Genomic DNA, 13,751 nt, shown 5'->3' on the forward strand with positions numbered 1-13,751 from the left:
TTTTTCCCAAACTGCATAGATTGCTTTTTGGTAATTAGACGACTTAATATAAGAACCATTCCAGTTCCATTAAAAGCAAAATTAGACTGCCTCTGTACATGCATGTCAAATTACACACTGGAGTTTTCCCCATGAAGTTAAATGCGTTGCACTACAGGGTGTAGCCTTGTTAGTAAATGAAATGGTTGTCATCTAAAGCACTTTTTTTTTTCCTCTTTGGTTGCGCATTCATCTCAGAAATGTTAATTGTAAACATTTAAAAAGTATATATATATTCACAAAAGGTTATTTTAAAATATAAAAAGTGAATTAGAATATAATATAAGGTCCATGTATATATAAAATGTACATGTTGAGTAGTATTTTATAAACATCAAGAAACAAATAAGTATGGTAATCATAAAAACTGTCTGAGACAGTGGCTTTATTTAGAGATATAGAGAAATGTAGCAGCATCTCGTTTAAAAACATACCTATAAAAAGTGAATGGTCAAATTTGGTTACAAACACACAGGAAGCGAAAATCTTAAATATAAAAACAGAGTCCAAGCTTCTGAAGCTGGTGATTTCTCTGGTCCTTTCTGGCAGTGGAGACTTGAGTCCCCGTGACAACCTGTCAGGATTTTGCTGGTCCAAATGGCAACCTGAGCAACAGAAACCCATGCCCATATTTGTGTGGGGATCTCTGTGGTCATCTTCCCATCTGCTCCAGTCCCACCCTCTTTTAGCAGCAACCAGAGCCAGTTACAGCTCTGAGATTTTGGCAGGTAGTCTACATTTGTAAACTAAAAATGATAAAATAAAACAAAACAGACCCTTTGGACCATTTAAAAAAAACAAAAGTATGTCTTTCAAGTCTCGTAAAAAAAAACAAGCATTAGACATTTTTGGTCTTTTGAGTCTTATGCCAATGCATGTGAACTGATAGCTGGGTTTGTCCTGTAATGCCATTCGTTTGTTGATTTTCACTTCAATTCATTCAATTCCATACATTAAAGGAAGTCAGGAGACGGTGTTCTCGGGCTTCTCGCTGCTGTGTGGTGGTGTGAGCACACCAGAGGGAATCGGAGACCTCTGACCGCTCTCGATGTCCACTAGCTGATAGGAGTGCGCCTTCCCCTGAAGAACAAGAACACTTTAGGCAAGAGGAAATGAAAGAAACAAAATGTTGTGGCTTGGGCAAATGCATGCTTTAGTCAGAACAAGATAGACAGTAGTGTTGAAGCCCAAGTTTTCATTGTGCGTGCGAGTGTGCATATATAAAACTGGCCTGAGAAAATTAAGTTGTGGTCTAGCTTCAAATGCAAAAACTTACCAGCCATTCCAAGTAAGCCACATGGGTCTGGATATTGTGCATGTCATCTGCTGCTATTCCTTTAAATGTCTTGAGGGCTGAGCTGCCCGCTTCACGAATAGACATGGCGAAAGGGACCATCCATCTCACACACTCCTCCAAATCACACCACTTCAGCCCTGGAACAAAATATACGTTTTTGTCATTTACATTTTGTAACATACATGCTCCATTTAATTAAGCAAAAGAGAAGTTTGTTTGTTTGTTTTTTAAAATCATACCTGAAACTTTCATCACTAGCTCTAGAGAAGAGAAGTGGAAGAGTGCAGAAGCTGCGAGGATGCTGTAAGAGAACCCCAGACTTCTTGCATCCAGGACACACAGATCCAAAAGCTAAACAAAAGACAGACAAAATAAGATACTAAATCCTAAGTAAAAAGAGAGGCATCAGCTCAAAGAAAAAAGAAGAAGCCTGAAACATCAGCTTAAGTTCAACATGTATGCAAAAACTTTAAGCAAGGAAGTATTACTAGGGATGCTTTTTGTCTCTAGACAGTTTTTTTTAAACCCAGAAAACTTGGTTTTATTTACTGGATTATTAGAATTACCATACAAATATGTTTAGCTGTAGATCCTTGACATTCAACTCTCAACACCTTTGACGAAAAACTAAAGAAAGACCTTGGAATTTCTGTGTGTTCACAGAATTGTTTTATATATTCTTATAGGTTTTAAATTCTGGTAAAAAGCTACAATATCCTATTCCGTTCACAAAACAAGGTTTTATTTAATTTATAATAGTAACTTGTAGTGAAACGAGTCAAATCACATGAATATGAAAGCCGTGTTCCTAAAGGGATAGTTCACCCAAAACTTGTATGATTTAGGTTTAAAAAAGGACATTCCAAAATATCTTCTTTTATGTTCCACAGCAGAAGAAAAAATTAAAGTAAACAATTTTTTTAGTTTTTAATTAGACTAGTATGCCTTTAAAGCATATTTTCACAGAAAAGCCCCAGAATTTGAAAGAGTGCATTCATATATTGGGAGCAGCTCAGAGAAAGATAAAATCAGAAACACCATGTACACCTGTGGTATGTGTAGTAGAAAACAAAAGAGTGCCAGGCCTTCACACTGCAGGACACGACACATGCAGAATCACAGCTTTTTTGCGGTAAATATAGTCAGACACCATATTGTGATTTTAACACGATTAATTGTGAAGTCTTACCTCTGCAATCTGCGCAAATGTAGCCTGTGGGTACTGGGCTATGAGAACTTCAGCAGTCTCCTTTAGATAGGCCATCTGCATGTAGATGTTGAGCCAAGCCACTGGGGTTAAAGGACTCAAACTCCAATTCAACTCCTGAAAAAGAACAACAAATATGGAGTACAGTAGTCCACAACACCATATAAGCAGCAGGGCTGCAGGTCTAGGCACTGTACTGATGTTAAAAGATGATAAACTACCTTCATGATGATAATTTCCATGCTAAGAATGTCATCCTCGGAGCAGGCCCCATCAGTGACGTAAGCAAACTGATGCACCTTAGGAGGGTAAATTTCCTTTAAAAAGAACATAATGTCTAATTAGTGCTGCACCTTAACTTTGAAACGTTCTAAAAACATGGAATTACACTGATAGGATATTACAGTCCTTATCAAAGGTTCAGGCTGAAGTACAAGGGCAACTGAAAGTAAAACTCACCTCCATTTTGGCAGCTATGAAGAGACATGAGATGCCTACAAGCTGTAGTGTTGTTTTAAGAACATTCTCTTGTGTGGCCATGAAGCGATCGAAGTAGTCCTGACCCAAGTAAAACGTTTCTCTGTGTAACTTGTACACCTCACAAACCTAAAAAGACAGTAGACGTCAGTGCCAAAGATCACCATTACACATTTCAGTGCTTATGAACAAAAATCACTTTAAACTCTGCATTCTTCTGAGAAATCAAAGCCTGTCCCAAAGTGAATGTATGTGATTGCCGATATCGTATTATACGAACGCTTATCTTTATGCGTTTGACCTACCGTTTGCACACTACTCTTTCGCATGCTGTCATTTCATTTCAATATGGATGGTTTCCGACAAAAAAAAAACTAAAATGAATAGAGGAAAATCGCAGAAACTGCGAAGACTGCCCTTTTTTGGTAAAGATGTATTTATTTGGAATATACATAGATATGTGAAAATACGCAAATGCACTAGGAGTATCAATACCTTGAAGACTGGCCATTTTAATATCAGCGTCAGGTAAGATACTTGTCTTAGTGTCTCTGCTCACTTATGTGACGTTTATTATAACCAGCTACTAATAAAAATGTGTTAAGTTTATTTAAACGGGGTTTAAATAAAGCTATATCAATACATTTTTTATACATCTAACGCAATGCACGCAAGCACAGCATGTAACCTTCTGTAACACCCATGTCTAATAAAAAAAACCTCTCCCACCATATAAACATGTTTACGACTAATTGGATTGTGTACTTTTCCTGCTGATTTAAAACAACAACTACACTGTTTAACAAAACAGTCAATCAAGCTTTTTTATGGGTTGGTGGTAATGCTTGACACATTGATTTTTTAGTGTTTCTGTAAAATAATAAAATACTACTACTGCTAACAAGCTGCTGAGCTCCTGAATTATTATTACATTGTCAAAGTTTGCTCCAACTGATTTACTGAAAACAAAAAGCGGACGTAATAGATGAGCGCTAGCCAATGAGATTGCCGCTTGTGCATTATTCCCGCCCACTACCGAAGGAACCGGCAGTGGCTTCTGCTTGTTCTTTAACGCTGAATTATTCCAAATGAATTTTTTTTTTTTTATTATTATTATTATTTGTGGCATTGAAGACTCTCGCTCTCTCTGCATGTGTGAGAAATGCAGAGCATATGCCCAGCCTAGAGACAGTGAGCCAGGCGCCTTCACATTACAGTTTTCAGTGCGTCAAATACGCTGCGCATCCATCGATATGAATATGAAGTGCGCGCTTTAAATTCAGAGAGTGAAACTTTAAAGCACTCAGTCAGCGTACAAATGCAGGAAAGTAAAAAAATATTTATGTGCTAAACTTATTCATGGCCTGCAACTGACTGGCGAGTGAAATCTAACAATTTATCAGCAAATGGCCAACGATAGACATTAGTCACCCTAACGCAGGCATGGGCAAACTTGGTCCAGGAGGGCCGATGTCTCGCAGAGTTTAGCTCCAACCCGAATCAAACACACCTGAACCAGCTAATAAATGTCTTCAGGATTACTAGAAGGCTACAGACAGGCGAGTTGTATCAGGGTTGGAGCTAAACTCCTCCAGGATTGAGTTTGCCCATCCCTGCCCTAGCGTGAAATTTGATCACATTTGCAAGTGATTTACTCACATTGTAGAGGGCCGTTGCAGTTATTTTTCAGATGCGTTCACAACAACATTAGATTGATATTAACTGTAATTCCCCATCCTATATCGGAGTTTCAAATTAAGTTCCGCACATGCAGACATTTTGCACACGCAGTGGTTAAAACTCATTTGTTCGGTACACATTGATCTGACAGACCATGTGTAGTTACACCGCCAGTGTAAGGTACATTTCGTCGTCAGCACGCGTGTCCTGTATGAGCACAGCAAGATTTTTCTAACCGCGTATACTTTGCACACTAAGCTCGCACATACGCCTTGAATATAAATTAATGAGATGGAAAAACAAATTTCTAGAAAGGGCAACAAGACATGAGTGCTTGTGTGAGAGATACAGGAAACTGTAGTTTACACAAAAAATATATTTTATGTTTTCATTTCTGGAGAGAAATGCTGCAGACACTTTACTAACACAAAACATTCTAGTGCGCATTCACCCTGTGCTCACGCACGCTATCAAACAGATGAAGCGGTCACATAGAAATTCAAGTGTACTTTGGGCTCTACTTGCAGTTAGCTTTTAATTATAAGAAAACCTGAGAACTTGAGGAACAGCCTTTGTAAACAACTTGGTTTGGACAAGAATGAAGGAACTTGCGGTGTCCCCACCCCTCATAATGAGATTAGATTAAGACGTGTGAATGGTTCAACAATGATTACAAACCTCCATTAGCCAATCCAGCAGAATCGCTCTCATTTTGGGTTGGAGATTTGGATGCCTCTCCATAACGTGCGTATCTCTCAAGTAAAGTTTGTCTTTTCGAAGCAGGTTGTTCCACACATCATCTTTGCTTGCCCAGCTGTGAGAAGTTACAGGGGAACGTGTTAACTTTTTCATGTACGTCATCATAGAATGGATCAACAAAGATGTCTCGCCACGCAAGTTAATCTATTGGCAAACATTAAGTCATGTCAATCAGCAGTTTGGGAAGTCAAATCTCACCAGAGGGCCGGCAGAGGGGTAGAGCGCGTGGGGGTGATGAAAATGCTTTCTGATGCGTACTGTGTGAATCCCATGCTGCCAACAGCAACCGGTTCCTCGACTTCATCAGGTGTGGGGATCCGCCTGCATGGGCTTGTGTAACCAGTGTCAGGATTCCAGCAGGCCTGAGCAAGAGGACACGATGAGAAAAGAAAAAAAGAAAAAAAAGGTAAACTCTAACGGATATAAACAAATACAAAAGCCCGCCCTCTGCAACTACGACAGGCTTCAAAGGCATTTTGAAAAGGACCTTCCATGGCACAATAAAGCTTCCTGTGTAAATTCAAGCCATGACATTTACCCTAACCACTCACTATACTAAAGTGTGCATAGGCAGCAATGATAACTACGTAACCACTATAGACATTGAGAGGGACAAACCCCTCCAGTATGTAATATTCTTGATGCTGCTCTGTTTGACGTTACGATTACAAAACATTTTAAATATTACATTTGTAGGCTGGTCTGCCTCAGTGGTCTAACAGTGCTTGCCAAATGTCAAAATTTCATTGAAGGCTGCAGCCATTGCGGTTCACAGACACTAAACATGAATTCAAGCGTAGCGCTTCAGTTTTTACCAGAGGAAGAGTGTGAGGTGAGATAAGTAGCTAAACAATATTTGGCAACGGTTTTATGAAAGAAATGTTAACTAACGTACTCAACTTTTGTCAAATTTCACTCTGAAGTGAAAACATAGGACAAATCATTTAGATGATTTGTGAAATTCTTAACAAATATGCACTTTCAACATTTGAACATACAAATGAGTAAATGTGTGCATCTTTAAAAAATATCTTTTTTGGAAATAGCTTGTGATTAAGACATATTTATGGCCTTAATATTAGATTTGATGTCTCTGTATATATGAATAATTGCAGCACATTTTAGACCGCAAGTATCATACACCACTTTGCAAACCACAGAAAAGACTAAAATAAAAGTAGCAATTGGTTTAGCATCACTGAAATGAGATGCCTGGTGAGGCCTATGGATATAATACACACAACAGTCAGGATTCATCCATACCTGGGATGCACATGGTTTCTTTCTGGTCATCTCTGTGATTTCCTCATCTACATCTTGTAAATGCTGTGAATTCAATAACAAAACTGTCACACACTTTATCACTCATTATGTTTTTAATATAGGCGCATTATAAAAAGTTGAATAGCTTCCTTACAATAGCCACGTCTGCTTTCCTCTTCCTGGGACGCACAGAATTGGTTTTAGGAGCTTCATCTGTAGTGTTAATCTGCTCTGTTCGTAGCCTGCGTCGAAAAATTATATTGTTACATTTCCACATTGGCCTGAAACGCTGTGACTAACTGGGCCAACTCGCTGCTGCAACTTTTCCATGCATGCACACTGATGGTCAAAACTGCCTTAAAGACACGAAAGTGAAACTTACACTTTCTTGCTTGGCATGGTATCCACGCGTGTGACCTTATAGAGTGTCGAGAGCCTAAAAGAAAAAAGTGTTACTTTACAAAAATGTCCGATTTGTGGCTTTTAATCCCAACCCCCAATCATGTAGTGCTAGCCTAAATCTTCACAATGCGCTTTGGGCGCGGGGAAGTAGAACCGGGCACAATGTTCAAGAGGTCAAAACTACACGAAAAACAAAACCGATCACTTCAAAACCACAGATATGTGCACTTTAAAGTCTATATTTTCAAAGTAAACCAAGTGCATGCCGATATTTCTATTATTTTTTAAATAAAACTACACGTTTGCATTGCTCAACCCAAGGGAGTCGGAAAATGGCCGAGCCCAATCATTATTTCTCATTTCATTGAACCCGCTCTAGCAACAGAACCTAAAGTTTTTGCAATCCAACATTGTAAAGTTTACTTCCCCAAACCCTTGTAGTGCATCTTACTTGTCTGATGTCACTTTTATCGATCTTTAACAATAACCAAATTATTGTGCAATGCACGTACCTTAATATGATGCTCTCTGAAAATGCGTTCTCTCCACGGATATCCTCAAACGCAAAAGTTAGGATGGTGTGACACAGGGCATTATTTAGATAAATTGATCAAAGAGTCTGTAAGGGAGCATATGGCTAAGCTGTGATGTGTTCCGCAGTCCGCTCGCTCTGAGCTGGCGCCAGTTATTTTGCGCCTTGTCTTATAACCCGCCAGCAGTCGTTAAAAGGGGCCGTCAACGCGGGTCATTTAAAAACCCCGCTCTGCTATAACAACCGCGAAGCAGTGCGATCAATACCGCTGTAGTGCGATTGACACCGACACGAAGCGAGCATGCGATATCCAGGCGTTCTTATTTAAACATATAATGCTCAATAAAACTAAGTTTAGAAACATGAAAATTTTGCCGGCAAAATGAGGCGTGTGTTTGGTGACGTCACGGCACTGAGGTAGCGGAAGTGCGTTGAGCACATGGCTAGCAGGCTCGAGAAGTAAACAATCCCAGTGATCATGTTAAAGAGATGGATGTAATCGCGCTATAGTGTTAGTGAGACATGAAATGTAATGTTTTGGTTGTACTCTGTTGGCCGTTTGAGATCTCAAGTGTTGTCAATCTGATATAACGCATTATTTTGTTACATTGCTAGGTTAACGCAGGCAAATGAGTTTCAGTGTATTTGACTGGCGCCCCCCTTAGAAATACACAAAACTGCAATATACAGCAGCGTTTTAAAATGTTATCAGAGGTGTATCTTTTACATGTTCAGATGATTCATATGTAGATGGATGTTGTCATTAGATCCACGCTTCTGTCAGTTAACCTTTGACACATGACTCAACTCAGTCACATGACCATCAAAAAGAACACAAATCTGTTTTTTTGTTGGCTTTAGAAATGAAGTTTTTAAATCTTTTCGGACGCTTAAAATCAAATGTCATTGGCATGATTCACGTCCAAGCCTTGCCAGGTAACGCATTTGACGGGAGAACAAACGGATCATAGGAAAGACTGAACTTTTAATCTATTTTGTTTTGCAGGAACCCCCTTGAACCGCGCTACTGTCTCTGAGATCACAGAGGAGGCATGTCGAGAGGCGGAAATTTACCACCACGCAGGACTTGTATGGGCTCAAAACAGTTAAACGTATCATTTGCATACATGTCTTTGTGTCGAATTATAATAATCTTGCTCTTTCTAATAATCGCCATATTGTTAGCGGTATTGATTCGCGAACGAATCATTCTTTTAAATCAGATCTTTTCAATGAATTACTAGTGTCGAATCTTGTAGCCTATGCCTGGCATCGGTTTGAACGATTCATAAACTGATCCGAGCGGTTCTCGAGTCATCTGAATCATTGAACCGAGAATCATCTCCGACACGTCTGATTTTTTTATTTTTTATTTAGTTGTATTAAAAATGTGCATTAAACCAATAGAGATAAATATGGAAACAACAAAACAAAGAATACAAAAATATACATAGACAAATAAGTTGCCAGGGTAACAAAAACAAGAACACTGCAATAAATGTAGGCCTATAACAAAAAGGATGAATAGAGATTCATTGCTATGAGATTAACAGAGCGTTGGATAGTTTCCATGTTAGGCCTACTTGTCAAGTTCAACTTTTAATAGAGAAAAGAGAGGTTTAGAGCCAGTACGTTTTTGTTTATGTAGCCTATGTTTTAAAGAAATCTTTAAAACAGAAAGAAAAGTCTCTTACAAAATAAGATTTGTAATAATAATTTGTTTGTTGCTCTTCAGAAAAGCATTTCCGATTGTGTCAATAGGTTCAAAGAACCTACATGGCCATGGGAATGTAGAACCGTGCCACATAAAAGACACTCCGGAGGGAATTGCATTGAAAACAATAGCATATTCATTAGCAGTTAAAGGAATTTTATATTTCTGTAAATAATCTAAATAGTTATAAAGTCTGCCCTGTGAGTTAAAAAGCTATCCAAAAAAAAAAAAAAAGGTTTTTGAACCAGTTGTCAAAGAAAAATAATTTATTCTAGTAGAGAATATCCTTATTGTTCCATAAGTAATATCTGTGCTGAGAAAAGTTGTGTTTTAAAAAGTGTTGTTTAACCCTTATTTTTATCCGACATGTCTGATTTGTAATGACTCGAAAACATTTGAAGTGAACCGATTTATTGTGTATTAGCATAATGTTAACCATAATTATAATAATCGTGTTTATGAGAAATCACTATAACGATAACGGCACATGGGAACGATATCGTTGGAATTTCCACTGAAACAGGAAGACAGTGTGAGACATCGATCAGCTCCTCCCCCTTTTTAAAATAACCAATAGTGTTTAGTTTATATCACAGTTCAGCCAGAGTCGTTGAGCTTGGTAAAGCTGCAGTTTCCTCCTATTCTCTAACCGTTTTGTCCGCCTAATCTCCTTATCGCTTTTAAACATAGCTTCAGTGTCTATTTATCATATAGGGGGCGGGACACTTTAGATTCTAGAGAGCATTTAATTGGACAGAAAATCTGTTGAGAGGCTGAAGTGCAGAGTGATGTCATCAAAATCATTTATCCATCTTGGCTGAAGTGAGAGACTGTAAGTTTTGAATGCTTATATCTTCTAAATGCAAAATGTTTTCATTGTTTTGGAGCACACTAGCTTATAGATGACAGTAAGGCTAACGTATTCATACTAAAAAGCCAAAAAACTTCAATTTTGATACCATGGGGACTTTAAAGCTCAGACAGCAGTGGGCAGTTATAATAAACAATGTTATTGTTCATTGGTGTCAACATCAGTATAGTTCTCGTCGCCCTTAACATGAACATAAAATTACAATAAATATTTTAAAATTGTAGTTGAAAAAGTTGAAAAATGCTTTGTTGGAATGTTTCATTTAGAGTATGTAATGTCACCCCATGATGTCTAGTACAACGTCATTATTTAATGACATACAATAAGACCTGAATCAGATTATTAAACTGATTCATGGAAACAAGTCAGATCAGTGTTCAGATTTCCAATAGCTTATTTCCAGTATGGGTGCCTGCAATGGTCATAACTAGCATTCAATAGGAGATATTTTTCCATTTTCTTTTAAATGTGACTGAACGAAATTATTAAATCAAACCAGTCTATTTGGTCAATTTTATTTGGTAAAATCAGATTTTAGATTTCTCTTTTGTCAGATACATCAGTGTGCTCAATGTGTGAATGCTCATTTCAGATCATTCTCTGTATGACAGGATGGGCTGATCATTGAAAACATGCATGATATTCCATACACCCTTGAGGTGGGTCCAGAAGTGTGCGCATCAATGACAGCTGTGTGTGCAGCAGTCAGGGGACTTTATCCATCGTGGCCGCTCGGTGTTCAGATTCTTTCAGCTGCAAACCAATCAGCACTGGCTGTTGCCCTGGCCTCAGGTGTTCACATGACTGTACAAGCTATCATGAATGCCATTTCAAACCGAGGTATTCTCTGACAAGACATTTGTGGAATATTAACTTCTGCCCCTCCACAGGGCTGGATTTTATCCGTGCAGAGGGGTTTGTGTTCTCACATGTTGCAGACGAAGGCCTGTTAAACGCTTGCGCTGGCGAGCTGCTGCGCTACCGCAGACGCATTGGAGCAGAGCACGTTCAGATCTTTACAGACATCAAGAAGAAGCACAGGTATCTGTGATCTGAGTGCATTACGTCCTGCTGGCTGACCACAGAGCTCGAACAGAGGCACAACACAGTGGTTTGTGGTTTCTGCTTTATGGTGTGATATATTTGATAATGTTACAGTGCTCATGCCCTGACTTCAGATGTGAGCACAGCTGAGACAGCCCAAGCAGCCGAGTTCTTCCTCTCTGATGGAGTCATCGTCACAGGAACTGCCACTGGAGCACAGGCTGATCCAGAGGAACTGAGGGGTGAGTCTGGCTGCCTGATGTCAGAATATACTTAAAGGTCCCATGACATGGGGTTATTTTATTATTTTTTTAATGTTTCCTGGGTTGCCCTTATAATGTTAGTATATTTTTTAGATAAAAAATAGTCCTAATTTAGAAATGAAAGGCATTTTTCCTAGCCTGATTTTAGCCTCTGATTTGAACGCTCTGTTTGAAGGGGCGTGTCTGTGTGAGACTTCAGTGTAACCGGCCACTGCTGTGATTGGCTGACACGCCTGCATATGAAATGGCTACGTATTACATGTGAAACTCTCTCGAATACTTTTACTACAGCTATTATACGTTTTTATTATTACAGCTATCGAGATTAACGAATCGTCAGAAGCTTTTAAAGTATTTAGATATATTCCCATCACATAAAATGATGCCGTGATGAGCATTGAGCAAGCAGAAGATCTTATCATTGCAACGCAGTTTCTGCACTCTCTCTGCTTTCACCAATGCAAACACGATGATGTAAATACAGTAAGAGCTTCTTTTGCAGTGTAACCGCGTCATTGATTTCATAACGAGTTTGGTAAGTGTCCAGAAAAACTCGCGCTGTGTGGAAAGATTGTTCTTTGATCGCTTTCTGTATATAATTTATTCACAATTTAAATAACATTATTTTCATCCTACAAAAAGAAACGATGTGAAGTTGACATATTAGTTACTGGCTTGACTTACTGATGCATAAACAGTATTGAACGATTTTGAGAGAAAGATTACCTGTCTGAACTTGAACAATTACACATCAGAAAGTGTTGCTTGGTAGCTCGATCGATTTATTTTCAGACGTACATCGAGGCCAGCTCTGTATTGGCCCAAGTTGAGGAAACAGTCGTCGGTGAAATGTTTGGACCATACAAAACTTTGGGAAGAGAAGAACCAATATCGCGCTCGCGTAGCTCATTTTCTCATGGGCGGGCCAAATTCTCTGGGCGGGTAAAGCAGAGAAAGGGGAAGTAACCTTTCCCCTGCATATGACGTCATACGGGGAAGATTCAAGGTCAGCCCGTCTGAGATTTCATTTTCTCAAAGGCAGAGAAAGATAGCCAAAGCTTGGTTTATCAAGGTTTTCACAAAAATATTAAGCAGCACAACTGTTTTTATCATTGCTAATAATAATAAATGTTTCTTGAGCAGCAAATCAGCATATTAAAATGATTTCTGAATGATCATGTGACACTAAAGAGTGGAGTAATAATGATGCTGAAAATTCAGCTTTGCCATCACAGGAATAAATAAAACTATAAATATATTAAAACTGAAAACATATTTTGAATTGTAATAATATTTCAGTTTCACAGTATTACTGTATTTTTGTGTAGCCTTGGTCAGCACAAGAGACGTGGGGGACAAAATCTTACAGACCCCAATTGTCCAAGGTTATATGTTTGTGCAAAGTCCAGGAATCATTAGTGTTAAAACTGGACACTTATGTGACACTCTCTGCATTCAATCCTATGCAAAGGTACATCTGCTAATTTAGAAGTTAATCTGCTTCTAATATCTATTAGAGCCCATGCAGCCATGTGTGTAAGTGCTTAAAGATAGTGATGTCCTTTGGATAGAGAAGATGCTGCACAGTCTCCTGGCCCTGGTGACTGCCCCGTGTGGGCAGATGGCCTGCTTCCTGCCCTGCCCCAAAACCAATGGCCTTGTATGGGCTAACATAGACACCAGCACTTCCAGCTATTTTAAATCCCACTTCCAGATGGCTAGTGATCATGGAAGGCTGTAAACATAGGCATGAAAAACCAGGCCCAGTCTAGTCTGCTACTGCCCTGCTGCCTACCTTGGACTTGTGCCTATTGCCTTCCTTAGTTCTGATCCATTGGACTAGGGAAGCTGTCAGATGGAGGATGAGGCACAGTCTGCCAAAATCCTCATTACAATGAAGGAACAACATGTTTTTGTATTTTTATGCATGCATGTAGCAGAAAGATGTCCTCACACTCATGTTTTGAGTCCTATTTGTTTTAACAGAGGTTACCCAGTCTGTACGGATCCCTGTTCTCATCGGTTCTGGAGTAACACATGATAACGTGGAGCAATACCTTCAAGCAAGCGCCGTGATCATCGGCACCCATTTCAAGAAAGGAGGCCACTGGGCAAATGGTGTGGATGCTGAGAGAATTAAACGGTTCATGTGGAAGATGCACACACTTCGGGAGTGACTGTGGTGACTAAAATTGCTAAATAA

At 39.1% G+C, this 13,751-nt stretch overlaps 2 protein-coding genes across 5 annotated transcripts; one reads left to right on the top strand and one right to left on the bottom strand.

The window, feature by feature from the left end:
* Window positions 1-389: 389 nt before the first annotated feature.
* Window positions 390-7,923, bottom strand: ccne1 (cyclin E1). The gene is made up of 12 exons (XM_079594673.1): window positions 7,637-7,923; window positions 7,105-7,158; window positions 6,877-6,964; window positions 6,723-6,785; window positions 5,658-5,821; window positions 5,379-5,514; window positions 3,003-3,149; window positions 2,765-2,860; window positions 2,526-2,660; window positions 1,576-1,687; window positions 1,316-1,473; window positions 390-1,119 (listed from the first exon to the last, which is right to left on the bottom strand). Exons 2-12 carry the CDS (start codon window positions 7,119-7,121, stop codon window positions 1,003-1,005), a joined length of 1,233 nt encoding a protein of 410 aa, XP_079450799.1. The 5' UTR covers window positions 7,122-7,158; window positions 7,637-7,923; the 3' UTR covers window positions 390-1,002.
* On the top strand, window positions 7,902-13,725 carry LOC306989228 (uncharacterized protein F13E9.13, mitochondrial; the record flags this gene model as incomplete). Of its 4 annotated transcripts, none has more annotated exons than XM_079594688.1 (7): window positions 7,902-8,073; window positions 8,518-8,592; window positions 8,663-8,745; window positions 10,853-11,033; window positions 11,132-11,282; window positions 11,400-11,527; window positions 13,535-13,725. In XM_079594688.1, exons 2-7 carry the CDS (start codon window positions 8,520-8,522, stop codon window positions 13,723-13,725), a joined length of 807 nt encoding a protein of 268 aa, XP_079450814.1. In that variant the 5' UTR covers window positions 7,902-8,073; window positions 8,518-8,519. The 4 variants fall into 4 exon arrangements, with proteins under 4 accessions (XP_079450814.1, XP_079450812.1, XP_079450813.1 ...); XM_079594686.1 differs by having other exon boundaries at window positions 8,063-8,167; XM_079594687.1 differs by having other exon boundaries at window positions 8,063-8,115.
* Between the last annotated feature and the right edge of the window lie 26 nt (window positions 13,726-13,751).

This window comes from Phoxinus phoxinus (genome assembly GCF_949152265.1).
Source record: "Phoxinus phoxinus genome assembly, chromosome: 2".
NCBI classification, from domain to species: domain Eukaryota; kingdom Metazoa; phylum Chordata; class Actinopteri; order Cypriniformes; family Leuciscidae; genus Phoxinus; species Phoxinus phoxinus.

What these genes read in the sequence shown, in the direction of transcription:
- ccne1 (XM_079594673.1), bottom strand. An exon ending in TGGAAATTATCATCATGAAG is followed by an intron (nt 2,661 to 2,764) that starts GTAGTTTATCAT and finishes GTTCTTTTTCAG; the next exon opens with GAGTTGAATTGGAGTTTGAG. An exon ending in TGGCTTACTTGGAATGGCTG is followed by an intron (nt 1,120 to 1,315) that starts GTAAGTTTTTGC and finishes CTTGTTCTTCAG; the next exon opens with GGGAAGGCGCACTCCTATCA.